This window comes from Aquila chrysaetos, chromosome 6 (genome assembly GCF_900496995.4).
Source record: "Aquila chrysaetos chrysaetos chromosome 6, bAquChr1.4, whole genome shotgun sequence".
Taxonomy (NCBI): domain Eukaryota; kingdom Metazoa; phylum Chordata; class Aves; order Accipitriformes; family Accipitridae; genus Aquila; species Aquila chrysaetos.
In genome coordinates this window covers 11,840,522-11,854,642 of record NC_044009.1, presented here as the reverse complement: position 1 = coordinate 11,854,642, position 14,121 = coordinate 11,840,522, and the positions used below count along the sequence as shown (strand labels likewise).

General features: G+C 44.1%; 1 protein-coding gene across 2 annotated transcripts; it reads left to right on the top strand.

Moving 5' to 3' along the window:
• Positions 1 to 2,012: 2,012 nt before the first annotated feature.
• On the top strand, positions 2,013 to 14,089 carry SPP2 (secreted phosphoprotein 2). Of its 2 annotated transcripts, none has more exons than XM_030018734.2 (7): positions 2,013 to 2,223; positions 2,328 to 2,452; positions 3,720 to 3,842; positions 5,314 to 5,424; positions 7,106 to 7,160; positions 7,541 to 7,648; positions 13,648 to 14,089. In XM_030018734.2, the coding sequence occupies exons 1-6, from the start codon at positions 2,115 to 2,117 to the stop codon at positions 7,636 to 7,638; spliced, it is 621 nt and encodes a 206-aa protein (XP_029874594.1). In that variant the 5' UTR covers positions 2,013 to 2,114; the 3' UTR covers positions 7,639 to 7,648; positions 13,648 to 14,089. The 2 variants fall into 2 exon arrangements, with proteins under 2 accessions (XP_029874594.1, XP_029874598.1); XM_030018738.2 differs by having other exon boundaries at positions 13,489 to 13,715.
• The last annotated feature ends 32 nt before the right edge of the window (positions 14,090 to 14,121 follow it).

Below are 14,121 nucleotides of genomic sequence, written 5' to 3'. Positions count from 1 at the left end.
AGTGGTTTGAACGGTCTCGTTTCTTGTGTTTCATTACCGCAGCAGCAGCACCATTGATTGCAGAGAAACCACTGTAGAAGTAGGTCAAACAGCGTATCAGAAGGTTTCCTTGACCTGAGGCAGCATGGTCTTGGCTCTGGTTGCAGAAAAGTTAGGCATAGCACAACAGACTCTGTTCTTGAGAATCTCCAGCTCAGTTTAAATCCTCTGCATTGTGGTCCTCTGGCATGGCTGTAGCCACAGAAGAATATTAGTGGCCTCCCCATGGCACAGACAGCAGTTAAGAACTGGGAAGCAGGAAGGGCAGACCCTGCTATGGGTGAGCATGTCCAAGAGCCAGGAGAGAGCGTCTTCAGCTGCAGTGAACAAGCAGAATGGATGTACAGAAGAGGCTCTGGCTTTTGACTGGGCAAAGTTTCAATCGACGTTTTTGATCACGTTCCCAATGCTGAAATCTAAGTTGGCTGGTCAAAAATGCCCACCCCTTTTTTGGAATATGCACCCACATCCACCCCTCTCGAAGCAGTGCTTGGGTGGGATGGCACACACATGGTGTGACACTAGCCAGTAATGTGGCCCTGGCGAGGTTCCTGTTTGGCGCCGTGTCTGCTTGTCCCCCCAAGGCACAGCTTGTTCCTAGTACAGTCTCTGTGTTTGTGCGCAGCTCTAACTGGCACGCGAACTCTTTCCTGGGGTGCACCATGGCTCAACAGGTTCTTTTTCTAGTATCTCATAGCAACAATGGGGAATGAATCCAGTGACCGTCAAGGCCCACACCTGGGCAGTTGTTTCTGTTGTGTCTTAGAAGTGCATTGCCTTTATGGGTCTTTGCCTTAAAGTATTTGCAGTGAGTGATGCTTACCTGACTCCATCTGTCACCTGAAGAGTCAGTGTGAACCCCAGTGTGCAACCTTGTGATCGGGTGCTGTCCTGCAATCTGACAGCCTAACAACCAGAACCAGTTTTATCCTCTTCCTTATTAAATCTAAGCCCTGGTACTTTGCACGCTCCCATATCTTTCCCTGAGTGCTTGTCATTTGGGAAGTTCTCAAAATGACCCTGTGCCACATAATTCAAGTAGAACTGCAATTTGAAGGTTAATGGAGGAATTTCACACATGGGATCTTCAAAATGAATACGGTTAGACACATCTCTGCCTTGTGAACAGTCAGCAATGGGTGAGCTTGTTTGAAGGCAAGTTTCCCTCCCAACTCCCGTGGACAGCCTTTAAGCACTTAAAACCCAGGTGTATCTCTGAGCTTTACTAGAAGTGGCTCTGTTGTGGAGTAGTTGTGGTAGAGTGATACGTTGCCTGTATCTGGAAACCAAGACTAGCAAGTGGCTCCAGTTAGCTAAGTGCTGAGGTGTCACGTCTAGCTCCTCCCTGTAATTCCTTATGGTGTTTTCAGTACTGAAGTCAGGCCATAATTTTTCAAAAAGCCCATTAATTTCTGTGCTGAAAATGAAGCCTCAGCTTCAGGGGGATCTGACAGGGGAAACCAAATGTCCACAGCCACTTGCTTGTTTGGTTAGCTGGGCTCAGGCTTGGCATGAGTCAAAGCAACGTGGGAGCTCTTCTGGTGCACACCAAATGCCAGAGATCCCAGGAGCTTGCACGGCAAACAGACCTGGGCTGTCCCAAGGGTCTGCTGTGAGCCCGGGAGGCTTCTGTTGGATGCTTTGGCCTGCAGGGTGGTAGTGTCGGACAGGTCCACACAGGTGGATTCCCACTCCGTGCTGGGGAATCGTCCCCTCCAGCTTGTAAGTGCTCTCAGTTGCTGCTGAGACACAAAGGTGCTGGGTCCAGTGCTAAGGAAATAGTCGACTCACCAGCTTTAAATGGATAACTAATGGCTAAAAGTGAACAAAATAACTAAATTCTGCCTTTGGCTGTGGAGATACCAGGAATTCAGTGCTCCCTTTTAGTTGCAGTCCTGGGAAAAAGGCAGTGCAGCCCATCTCTTATCAGAGAACTACTGCTAAATGGAGAAAAGCTGACAGCAAATATTTACTCTCAGATCAATTCTGTTTAAAGTGCAATGTTTGTAGCAGAGCTTGGACACAGGAAGGTCAGGTATAGGATCAAGGCTGCATTTATATAAAGACAGAGGAATATGCACTGGAAATCCTTGCTTAGAAAAGGAAAAAGACCAGAGGATTTTGCAAGGCACGCTATGAGGATCTTAATTTTTGTCCTCACACTGGGTGTTTTCTCGTGTTCAGGTAAGTTGCTCAGAATGGAGCCACATCCTCTTTCTTATGGTGGTTTAGGGAGGAAAAGTACAGGACCACGACGAACTTCTAATGGAACTGTGCCTCTGTCTCAGGGTTTCCAGTGTATGACTATGAACTCCCTGTCACAGAAGAGGCTCTCAATGCTTCCATTGCAAGGATCAATTCTCAGTCATGGGGGACAAACCTGTACGGTGTTGTCAGGAGCCATGTCACAAGAGTAAGTGCACAGACAATGGGGAACCTTTACCTGAAATACACTTTGCTGTGATGGAAAGCTCTTTTTCACCCAACCCTGGAAACCTAGACTTAGTTGGAGTTTTCTGATGCTGCTTGGAAGAGGGTGGGTTTGGGGCATTATCTGAAGTGATGGCTTTAGGGACCTAAATATTGTTCGTATGTTGGTTTGTAATTAAAAATACTTTAGGAGTTCAAATTTTCCACCCCTAGTATAGAAGTCTTTGAGGGATGTCTTGTAAGATTTTGTTCAAAACCGGTGTTTTTAAATACCTCCAGCTAACTGCTTTGCTTTGGGCATAAAGTAATCTGGTTCATCTGAAGGTCTCAGCTGAATGTCCACACTGCTAATTATATGTCACCACAAACACATTCAGGATTCTTTCTCCAATATATATTTATGTCGTCTGTCTCTACACACTAATTCTGGTTTAAATGTGCTAATGTATAAATGCAGGCAGGAAACCCATATCTGTTTTAATTTGTGTTGCTAAGAATTATATTGGATTCCCAGCGTCAAGGAGTTAAAACTTCCTAATTTAAGGTTAGCATGTCCATGTTCCTGAACATCCTCAGAACCATTCTGTTTCTATAGATGGCATGTATCAATTCTTCTGCAGGAATGAATGACAGGATGATTTTTGGGTTGATCTCATTTGGGAAAAAAAAAAAAAAAAAAAAAAAGAAGTACTTGAAAGCAGTGGGGATTTGGTTTTTTTGTTGGTTTTTTTTGTTGTTGTTGTTGTTCTGGGGGTTGGACCTGACAAGGAGCAACTCTATAAACTGCATTAATTCAATTGCTTGCAGTCATGTGATTTACTTTCCAAGTCATGTGTTTGCAATAGACTTCCCAGCAGTCTAGATATCCAAAGCAGCGCTGTTAGCTCCCTGGTTCCCACAGAAGAGGGGGTAGCATGCAGGGGTAATGCTATACTTATCTACCTTTGACAGCTATAGCCCCCCAAACTGACTCTGAGCAGTAGGAGGATCCCACAGTGGCCGTAGGGTTTTAAGTGAAACCCCTACAGAAAGCTGTTCTGTGTTGCTGTTACCAAATCTGCCCAAGAGAATAACTCCTGAGCACAATAAAATAGCCTTTCTCACACACAGTAATTTGCTCTAAATAGGGCACTGACCCAAAATGCCCTTATGTCTTGCTTCTGCTTGACAAAGAAGCAAGGTTGCCACACAGTGGGCATGGAAGAATGACAGGCACTAATTATATGTTGTGTTGACCTTCCTTTTACCAGGTTGACTGGTGGAACAGCGATGCCTATAGACTAGACCTGCAGTTCAGCATTCGTGAAACTGTGTGCACAAAAGCCTCAGGGAGAGACCCATTCACATGCGACTTCAAAATTGGACCTTTCGTGGTGAGTGCCTCTGGGGTGAATGTGAACCCCCCCCTCAGTGCAGGATGGTCGTGTTGAAACACTGTTAGTGCTGAAGAATGAAGAATGACTGGCTTTCTGAAAACAAAACCAAACCCAAGCCAATACAACCTGCAGCATGGAGTGGGTGTTAGGTGGGAAGGGTCAGTGCTGGGAAACTCTTCTGTCTGGTCAGTGGGGAATAGAGGAGCTGCTGTGAGCTGAAAAGAGGATGCATGTCTTGGTGCAGCATGTAGTAAAAGTGTCTGTGTGCTTTGGAGCCAAATCCTGGAATGAAGGTATGGCTTCTTTTCTAAGATAAGAGGGTAGAAAACCTGACATTTGACCTGCTTTTGTCTATCATGCATCTAGGCACCATACAAAGGCTTATCTTCTTATGCAGTGCAGATTCCTACTTTTGCTGACAGTGCTAATCTTTTTCAGATTTTCAGCTCTCTTTTCAGCCTGAAATAAACACGGATCAGGCTCTTGATATATATAGCTCTTGCTCTGCTCTGATTCTAAGATGACCAGCGTTGGTGTAAATACATAATTTTTGAATCTGGACTTCTCCATGCATAGTTATTTTTGCCAAAACATTGCTCCCATTGCAAGCTTCTGAGTGGTTGTGTCCTAACTGCTTGCACAAATCTTACAAAGCGTGTGGAATAGCTCTTGAGTCCCTCTCTACAATGATGCCATACTGTGCGTCAGACTTCCACAGAGATTCTCTCTGCTTCTTTGCGCTGCTCCAAGCTGAGCTCTTCTCGCCTCTTTTTCCTCTGTGAATGGCTGCCAAACTTAGCTGTCCTTCCTGGGCACAGTCTTTAGGGAAGAGGGGGGAATTCTGGGAAGGCACTGAACATATGGCCCAAAGGCTTTCCTCATAGCTTATGAGTCATGCTACTACCTCAGGAGGTAGTTTACCCCATGAAGAGGGGGGTAAACAACTCTTCAAGTATCGCTACTCTTGAGCTAAGCAGCTTGTGTGTGCATGTAGATGGGACAACATGGAATTGATGGTTGTTGCTAGGTTTTCTTTAAAGACACAAGAGTTGGCTGCTGGGAAGTTATCACTGTATCCTAAACAGACACCATCGCTCTTCTTTTCTTCTTGGGGCAATATGGTATGAAAGATAGTGTGAGGGTTTCTGTTTTCCAAACTTGGGTGGCAGGTTTTGCTGGAGCTTCTGTTAAATTGTAGAGACAGCTTCTTTAAAGGTAGCTTAACTTCTAGACCTGGAGCTGCCGTCAGCATAGCCCTGCACAGCTTTTCTGTTTGTGATTGGCGATGCTAGAGCCATGAAAAGGACTTGGAGATTTTCTTCTGCCTCTAGCAGGGTCAAGACTTCGTAGACCTAATATGCAATAACTTGTGTTATTGCGCACAATAACACCTCCCTGTGAAACTCCCATGAGAGGGTTTGCACAGTAGCTCGCTCTATGAGATTTGCTCTGTTTTGATCTGTTACAGTCAACCGCTTTCTGCAGAAGTGTTGTGGAAGTCTCCGGTGAGCTGATCTCAAACATTATCGTGCAGTGCCACCGTGGCACATCCAGCTCCGAATCGATGAGCAGCGAGGAGGTAAGGAAGGGGAAAACCAATTTTTGCTGCCTGGGGGAGCGAAAATTCTGCTCATCCTCTTTTAAGGAGAAGTCAGGTGTATATGTGTGAACTGCAACTCCTGTTGCAGTTGGAGGTTTTGATCAGAAAACCAAATGTGGTTTGAAATCCAGCTGTCTCCTGTAATGCTTCACTTTTCATCAGCTGAGAGGTTTGACCTTGCTTGATGGATGCCTGGGGAGAGTGTGAATCTCTGCGGCAGTCTGGCACATCCACCAACTCCGACACTCTTTCTTCGTTGACATATAGAGTATGTGCCTGGAGAACAGTGATTGGCACATCTTGTAGACAGAAACAAATACCGATGGCTCTGGCTCTGTTACCAAACCCAGCTCAACTGAGCATGTAATCACAGTATACTTGAAGAACACTTGCTCTACTGAGATTTGTATTCCCTTTTGAGCTCTTATGTGGTTTTTAAGGTGTGATTAAATGCTGACCCAACCTGTGAATTCCTGCTAGCTGTTTTCAAATCATGCCAGTGTCCACTTTTTCCATGAACTGACGACACGTGAACCTGGGTGCCTGCACTTACAACCCACCTACAGTGGGTGTTGTGCTTGAGGATTATATGCAGGGAACAAAGATAGTTTCACAAGCAAGGTGCCAGAGGATATGGACAGCTTTTATTTTTGGAAAGTGCAAGTTACTAAATTAATAACTTGAAGCAAATAGGTTTCTGTGTCACCTTCTCTTGGTTTGAATTGCCAAATTAGCTTGTAATTTTTTTGTTGTTGTTGTTCAGAATCTCTATTCAGAGCTAGCTAGTGAATGCACTGCAGGAAGTCTTGATTTGCAGAGCGGAAAGACCGCATGTGAAGTACTGAAATATGTAACATAGTCTTGGATATTCAGTCTGTCCTCTGTGGGTTAAGCATAAGTCTTGTTTAATAGGGCACTCAGTATAATACAAACACTTGCTTTTACAAGCAGACATCTTCCTGCAAGTCATCTTTAACCATCGCTTAAAATTCAGTACTGCTGCCAATATTCCTGCTAGGGAATGTATTTCCTGCAATGTTAATAAGGAATAAATGCCAAAGGGAATTATTGCACATGAAAAGGAAAGTATTTCTTTCTGCAGAGGGCTGTAGCAAGTGCACCATACCTCTTGCTCTAGAGCTGTAACTCAGTTCAAGGGACCTTAGCCTGGCTGAGATGCTGTGGTGTAGCTGTGGTGGATGGTGTTGGTGTAGCTCCCGTAGTGCTGGTGGCATTTCAATACGAGAAGGAATTGTGATTGGCTGAGGCTGGGATCATATTACTTGGATAGAGACCAACAAAAGAAGAGTATAGAGAGCTTTTAAAAGAGTAATTTGGGATAAATGAGTCAGAGGTGCCCTGTGTGACTGCAACTGACTAACTCTGCTCTCCAGGCTCTGTTCTCCTGGCTGTATCTGCACTACAGGAAGGTCAGGTAAAGTATGAAGTATGAAAGATGTTGACCTGAGAGCCTACCTGTAACTGCAGACTTCCTTAGCAACAGCACTGCTTTGCAATAGTATGAGCAGTAATATTGTTTTCAGAGAAATTAATAATGAAGTTTGGAATTACTTCAGTGATCACATAGTACCCAAGGAAATGAAGGAGAGTTAGACTTCTTGACAGATGAGCTTTTTAAAGAAACATCTTTAATTTACAGATGATGCATATGCCGATTATGAACCCCAACAGGCGGGGCAGCAGTCGCAGAGAAGGTAAGCCGTTTCTGCCATGCTGGACTATCCTGGCACATGTTTGCCTTTTGGATCATCTGTTTGGACAATCTGAAGGTCATCTGTCTGAGGGAGAAGAAAATATGGAAGACCAGCAGTTTGCTCAGGTCATGGCCAGCTGCTTTTTCCTTTGCAGAGGGGTGTCTCATTGAGGAAATGGTGAGGGCATTAGGCTGCAAAGTAGGGCAATGCTGAGGTTTGTATACTCTGTGTATGCATTTTCTGAATTGCCAGATTTGTGCTCACATAACCTGTATTGCATGCATCCTTGAGGTTGTCTTGATGTTCTGCAGAATGCTGAATGAACACACGTTTGAAAGCATATAATGTTCACGTATGTCTCCATGTTCTTTTTTTAAAAGATGTATTGGCTCCTGAAGCCTTCCCTTTAAGGGGAAGAGGCGGCAGCCGTGCAGACTGGCATAAACCCAGCTATTTTGGCTCTGACAAGATTGAATAATATGGTTTGGGTGAGTACAATTCAAAGTGTAGCTTTTATGCACCCTAGGTCTGCAGGTTTTGCAGCAGGATGGGAAAGTGACTGCTCAGGATAAAGGACCTCTATGGGAATGTGGTTCTTGGCTGCGAGCGTGTTAAAAGCCATTTTACTCCAGGCATTTGTAGGACTTGCTTATGGGGAAATTCAGTGACACAAACAGCTCTATCAGCACCATCGACAAATGTTGATGGGGTGGCAATCTCTGGTGCCTACGGAAGGGCTCACAGAACAGGGGTCTGACCAGTTGTCAAGGCAGCAGAAGACGTTTTTGATTTCCCTCTTGTTGCTTCACTCTTAGGAAGACATCCCAACTACAGAGCTCACAGCTTTCGCTCACTCTTGAGTAGTCCATTCCATATACTCGCACAAACACCAGTGTCCTGGTGTGCAGGCAGTGTGAACGGTGTGCAAGAAAATCAATCTGCTGGCCTGAGTTTAGCATAGGGCCCAAGCCTTGAGCTACAGTTCTGCCTTTTTGCCTCCATCTGTCTTGGCTGGCAGAGACATGTTTCTGTCTAATGTTTTGTGGATGCTTTGGATCTTATCCAAACGGGTTGCCCTTAGCAGGGGTGTATGACTTGGCTGTGGGATCCGGAACATGCTCTGGATGTGTATTGGCAAAGACACAGGTGAGTTGTTGGGTGACACGGTCCTTCAGCGAGTCTCCTGCCATCTTTGTGTTGGTGCTCTCCTCCCAGCCATGGCTTGTTGTGTCTGTTTAGACTGCAAACTCTTGGAGGAATCACCACGTCTTTGTGCTGAATCTAATGCAACAGGGCCCCAAGGCCACACAGTTCAGCAAACAAAAAATGAATGCGGTAGTAAGGTATCTGGGAGAACCAAGATGCAGTTTACCCAGGGCAAGTGTTTGTTGCAGAGAAGCTGTGAAGGAGATGTTTGGAGCCCAATTAATGGGAATGATAATGAAAGGCACTCATGATTCATTGGAGCTGGCAAGGCCTATCCTATACAAACCAGCTTTGCTGACCTACTTCCGAGGCTGTTATGTGGGAGCAGCTCTAATTGCTGCTGATATTTTACCTGCCATCTTATGGAGTTAATCTTAAAGGGAAGTGATTTTGAAAGAGTTTTAGCAACACAGAATGGACGTCATTCTTTGGCATGCTAAACACTTTTAAAGTAGTTGGGAAAGGAAGAGGAAATTACTTAGCACTATGTCTTTGTGATGAAAAAGGTTTTGCAGGCTCACTTGGGTACATATCATTAGCAGGTCTCTGTCCCTGTAGAGAGTGCCAGAACTGAATGCCCCATGTGCGTGGAGCTCAATTCAGGCCTGCTGCATTGGAAACAAGACAGTTTTAGTTGTAATTTAGCACCGATGACTCACCAAAACCTAACACATGTTACTCATAAGCATATCTGTGGTAAACCTATATGTGCTGAAGGAGACATACCCCCTACTCTCCTAGAAACTAGATATGAAAGGAAAACCCAGTCATTCTGCTAGGTCACGTCTGTGTTTGTAAAAATGATTTCATTAAATCCATATGCTATTTTAGTTTATCCATGAGCCAGTAAAGGTGATAGACTGTTTTAATCACTACCTTTCCTCTTACAGGAGTCTCTAACTTTTCTAAATGTCTTCGAACTTCCTTGAGCATATTGCAGTGGCATTCTGGTGTGCACTCTGTGTCCTTCTGTGTACCTTTAATCCAAGGAGATGCTGTGGAAAGACTGAGGCTTACTGAAGAGTAGCATAAGGTTGACTTTCTGTTCCAGGGAAGAGAGGGACAAATTTTGTAAATGCCTGACCATTGTTGGCTTCTGAGAACCTAACTGTCTCAGTCTGGCTGGGTGAATTGGGGTTGAACTTTCTTCAACCGATCTTCCAGAAAAGTTATGGGGAAGGAGATCTTTGTGCTCAAAATGGGGAGACATCATTTTGTTTGCATTTGGAAAATGTCAGGTATCTTAAATTAGTTCTTTGGCTCTCAAGAGGAGCTATCCCCATTAAGCAGTAATCATGAATATTTTGTGTTCCTGTATCTAATGTCTAACAAATCTCTAAACCAGAAGTAAGCTGCAAAATCATCTTGAAAGAGGACATGAAAGGAATGGGGAGAAATTTATGGTTCTTGAAATCCTGTGCAGTTGGAGTTTTTATACTTTCTGCTTGTTCTTGAGGATAGGTTGCAAGTGTCATTTATGGAGCTGTGTTTCATACCAGTGTCCTAGATTTTGGACATCTCGGATGCAGATACGTCAGGAGATTAAGGGAGAATTTCAAAATCCCTCAAAAGTCCTTGTTTCTCTTGTTTTTGTCAATTTGACTTCTTATTAGCTGTAAAGTCTGGAGAGAAGTCTTACTTCTCAATTTCACTGGTATCCAGAATTAGAAGGTTTCATCCGTGGGTTTAATTTGGAACCACAGGTATCCAAATTATTTCATGTGTTTGAGGCCAGGGAAAGCTATTCATGGCTTTTTTTCCTGTGTTTTGGCACCTGTGTGATCATGGCTGGCATTATTACAAGCCATACCGTGATGGCAGTGTTTGGTGGAGCATGGGAAATATGTGCTGTGTTTTAAGATGGCAGTAGCTCAGCTGGCTTAGCTTAGCTGAGAGTATTTTGGGGGAGGCTGGGGAAACAGCAATTTAATAATAGAAGACTTTCATCTCTTACTCAAAGAACCTGTTGTTGACAGGCAAAGCTAGACAAGTTCAGGTGAGAAATGAAATGTGATTCTTTTTTTTTTTTATGCAACAGTATGGGTAACTGACTGCTGCAGAAATTACTAAGGCAAGTGGCTGACAGGATTTCTCTTGCTGGATTTTACACTTTCTGAACTAGATCTTCCTATCTTTTTTGGCTACAGGATTTATTTCAGGGGAATCCTGTGCCTGACTCTATGCAAGAAGCTAGGCTAAATGATCTCACTGGTGCTTTGTGGCTCTTTTTATTTATTAGAATGTGCTAAACATTCAAGAGGAAAAAAAATCAGTGCAATTGTTATATAACGAAGAACTTTTTCAAGTCTGCAGTCTTCAGACCCACCGGTCTGCTGGTGCCTGCAGGAGTTAGCAAACTGCATATGAAAGAACGACATCAATGATTAATGAGCTTACTTCAGTGACAAGTCCTAATCAGATTTTCTGGATTTATTTCCTAGTGCATCTCCAGAACTGGGGAGACTGTAAAATTCACATGTCATGCTGCGGACCAGTCTTTCCAACGAATAGCTCAGGCACATGAGCGAGTGACAGCAGGAGAGCCAGCTGCTCTACAACAGCTGATCACTGGTTAACAGCCTTAGCCTGCAACAAGTGCTAAGGTCATTAGTTAGCTTGGCCTGCCAGGTATGTGCAGAGCTTGTTGGAGCTGTGTCAGCTGCCACAGTGTCAGTAAAAGACAAGTTAGTGCTGCAGTCAATCCCCTGTTGAAACTCTTGGGGAGGAGAGACTCCTGCTCTGAAAGGATGCTGTTTAGCACACACACAATATGAAAGGCTTTTAGAGTGTGCACACGTGTGAGGAATTATGGGTTCCATTAAGCTGGAATCTGCTTAATGGTGTTTGTGGCTGTGAATTGTAAAGAGGAGCCTAAAAAATGGCTCAAACTCACCTAACACCTTGGACCCCAGAAAGCAAAAGAAAAGGGCCCCAATGCTCTGCTCTTCCAAAATCAACTGCCTAAGGCAGGTTTTTTTGTGCAGGGTGGAGTCCGACCTATGACTTATGTCTGGAGTCTCACCAGCAATGCTTCATTTCCTTGAGCAGGAAAATTAAGAAGAAAACTCCTGCCTTTGCTTGCAATATACATGTAGATTGTGAATGCTGATCTTTTCTTACTGTCATTAATCACACAAGGAAAGTGTTCTTTAACAGACAATCAGATTCCTTCTGCATCAAGCCAAGGGGCTGTGATTTCCTCCTCGAGTTTTCTACATTTTTCTTAAAATGACTCTCTGGCTGAGTTGTCACCTGGCATAGCTCACTGCTGGTGGGAATGTGGTGATGGCAGTTGTTACAAGCTGATTAGCAGCCTTGGAGAATCAGAAGTGAATAGACCAGCATCCTTCAATATTAGGGTTTTTTTTTCAATGGAAGAATAACTGGCAACATTGGGCCTTTTCTCACATGGAAGAAATCCAGGATCCAACCTTCAGAGTGAAATGGATGCTTGTTTGTCTGTCTTCTATAAAAATAATAATGGAGCAGGGTGCATAACACTCCTGGGCCATGGAAAGAAGAGCTTTTACCCCCAGTGTCCTCATTAAGAAGCTGCTTGATTTTAGTTCCTTTTGTATTCTCATGACTTCGTATATTCTGTCTTTGTTTTTTCCTCTCCATTCACCCACCCCACTTTCTACAGTTCACAGAAAGCAGCATATTGCTTTCTGGGGAAAAAAGTGAAGCATCAGAGGGAAGGAAAATCCCTGCAGAATGGGATCTGTTGCACAGTGCTTTAGGTCCATAGTGGATCAGCTTTGAGAGTGAGAGCTAGAGCAATTTATCGCTCAGGCAACATGGAGGAAATGACAGGCTACCATTATATTCCTCCTGCCTTGGAGTCTGTCTGTGATAGCTCAGTCCTTGGTGTCACCTGGCATCTGTGACATGCTGTAGCAGAGAAGACAGCATACTTTCATCTGTTCAGAGGTGAAGAACTGCAATTGAAACAGACCCAGGCAGGAGCTTTCCTGATGCTCAGGTCAGATCATGGTGCAGGGATGAAGCAGAGGTGTTACAGCAGAGAGGAGAATCGCTGTGACAATCTCTTGTTGCTATTCTTAACGGCAGTGATTTTTGCCTTGCCCTTTGTCCACCTCTTCTGGATCTGTTTTGAAGGATTAGACCCACTGCTGCACTGAGGAAATTGTTCCTGCTTCTGGAGGATGCAGAGTTTGGATGATTCCTTAGACTTTACTGTGTCTTTAAGGCCTGATTGCAAGCCCCTTAATCTAATTCCTGGAAAAAGCCAAGAGGACTTCACTGAAGGAATAGAAAGGGCTCTCGGCTGTCTTCCAGCCTAGTGCTCACTGTTGTATTTTGCAAGCACTGGAAATGAGCTTCTCAAAGAGTCGTGCAGGTTGGGAAGGACCTCTGGAAGCCCATCCCCAGCTCAAAGCAGGGCCAGGTTTGTGAGGCTGTGTAGCTGAGGTTTGAATATAGATCCCTCGTCCTCTCTGGGCTCCAGGTTCAGTGCCAGAGCACTCTTGGGGGAAGATTTTTCTTGAAACTGAGCTGGAATTTCCCATGTTCCCACTTGTTCCTGTTTTCTCTCTTGTCAGTTGGTCCCCACTGATGAGTGTAGTGGCTGGTCCTGGTTCTTTGGCCCGCATCCCCCATCTCCAGGGCTGGGCAGGACCCAGGCGCTCCTGGACAAGCTGCTCTCAGAGGGTCGCTATATCTATCACTACCACATGTGTGGACACTCCTTTCTGGCACAAATCTATCCCTAAAATTTTACTAACAAAATTGCCTTACAGAAAAATTTCAGGTTGCCATGGTGACAAACTTGCTGAAGATAACAGTGTAGGCTACAAACTGCTGTAGAAGCAGGCACATGTTTCCTTAGAAAAACATATCTCAAATTTCTTCTGCATGTTGTAGCTCTTAATTCAGACACATTTCTCAGAAGACCGTACATCAGCTTATAGCCTCAACCATCTCTGCTTCTGAGACTTTACAATATGTGTTGATTTGTGTCCCTTGTTACTTACTTCACTGTCGTTAATTTTTCTAGCAGTCTGGTTCTTTTTTTTTCTTTTTTTTTTTTACACTAATTAGCAATTGACATGACATTTGTGCACACTTGAAGTGTTTTGCATACGCAGGTTTCTTTTTACAGATTCCTCATGGTGTGATTCTGACGCTAAACAAATTAATAAGCAACTCAGTGAAGCTGAACACATTTTTTTCCAAGGCCATGGATGTTTGGTTAGTTCTATGAAGTACAAGACAAATTTTGAGCTATGATATTTCTCCCCCCTCCCTTTTTTTGAAGTAGAGTGGAGAATGAGAAGAATCAAGATTGGAAGATCCAGTCGTGGTTTAACACCAGCCAGCAACTAAGCAGAAAGAAGAAAGAACCTGATGCCATTTCCTTTCCTTTTTCGTGAAAAACTATTCTGTAATGAAGTGACAGTCTTTCCCTAAACTCACTTCCTGCTACAACGTCAAATGGCCATTGGATGAACTCATGAGATGCTAAATGTGCGTGCTTGTCAGTCGATAGCCGCCTTCTGATGTGTTAGAGCTCACTGGAAGGACTGTCTCAGACGCCTGGCTAACTGTGTCCAGTATGTGTTGTACCATCCCATAATGATGCTATTAAAGGATCATTATTCCGTCTGTTTGTTCTGGGTTGCTCTCTGGTTGCTTGTAATTTTCTGCAATGCTTGTAGCTAATTTTGATTCATTCAAACTAATAAAGGTGCTGAATTCCTTTTTCTCTGGGGTGCAACAGCTCTGGACAAGGTGT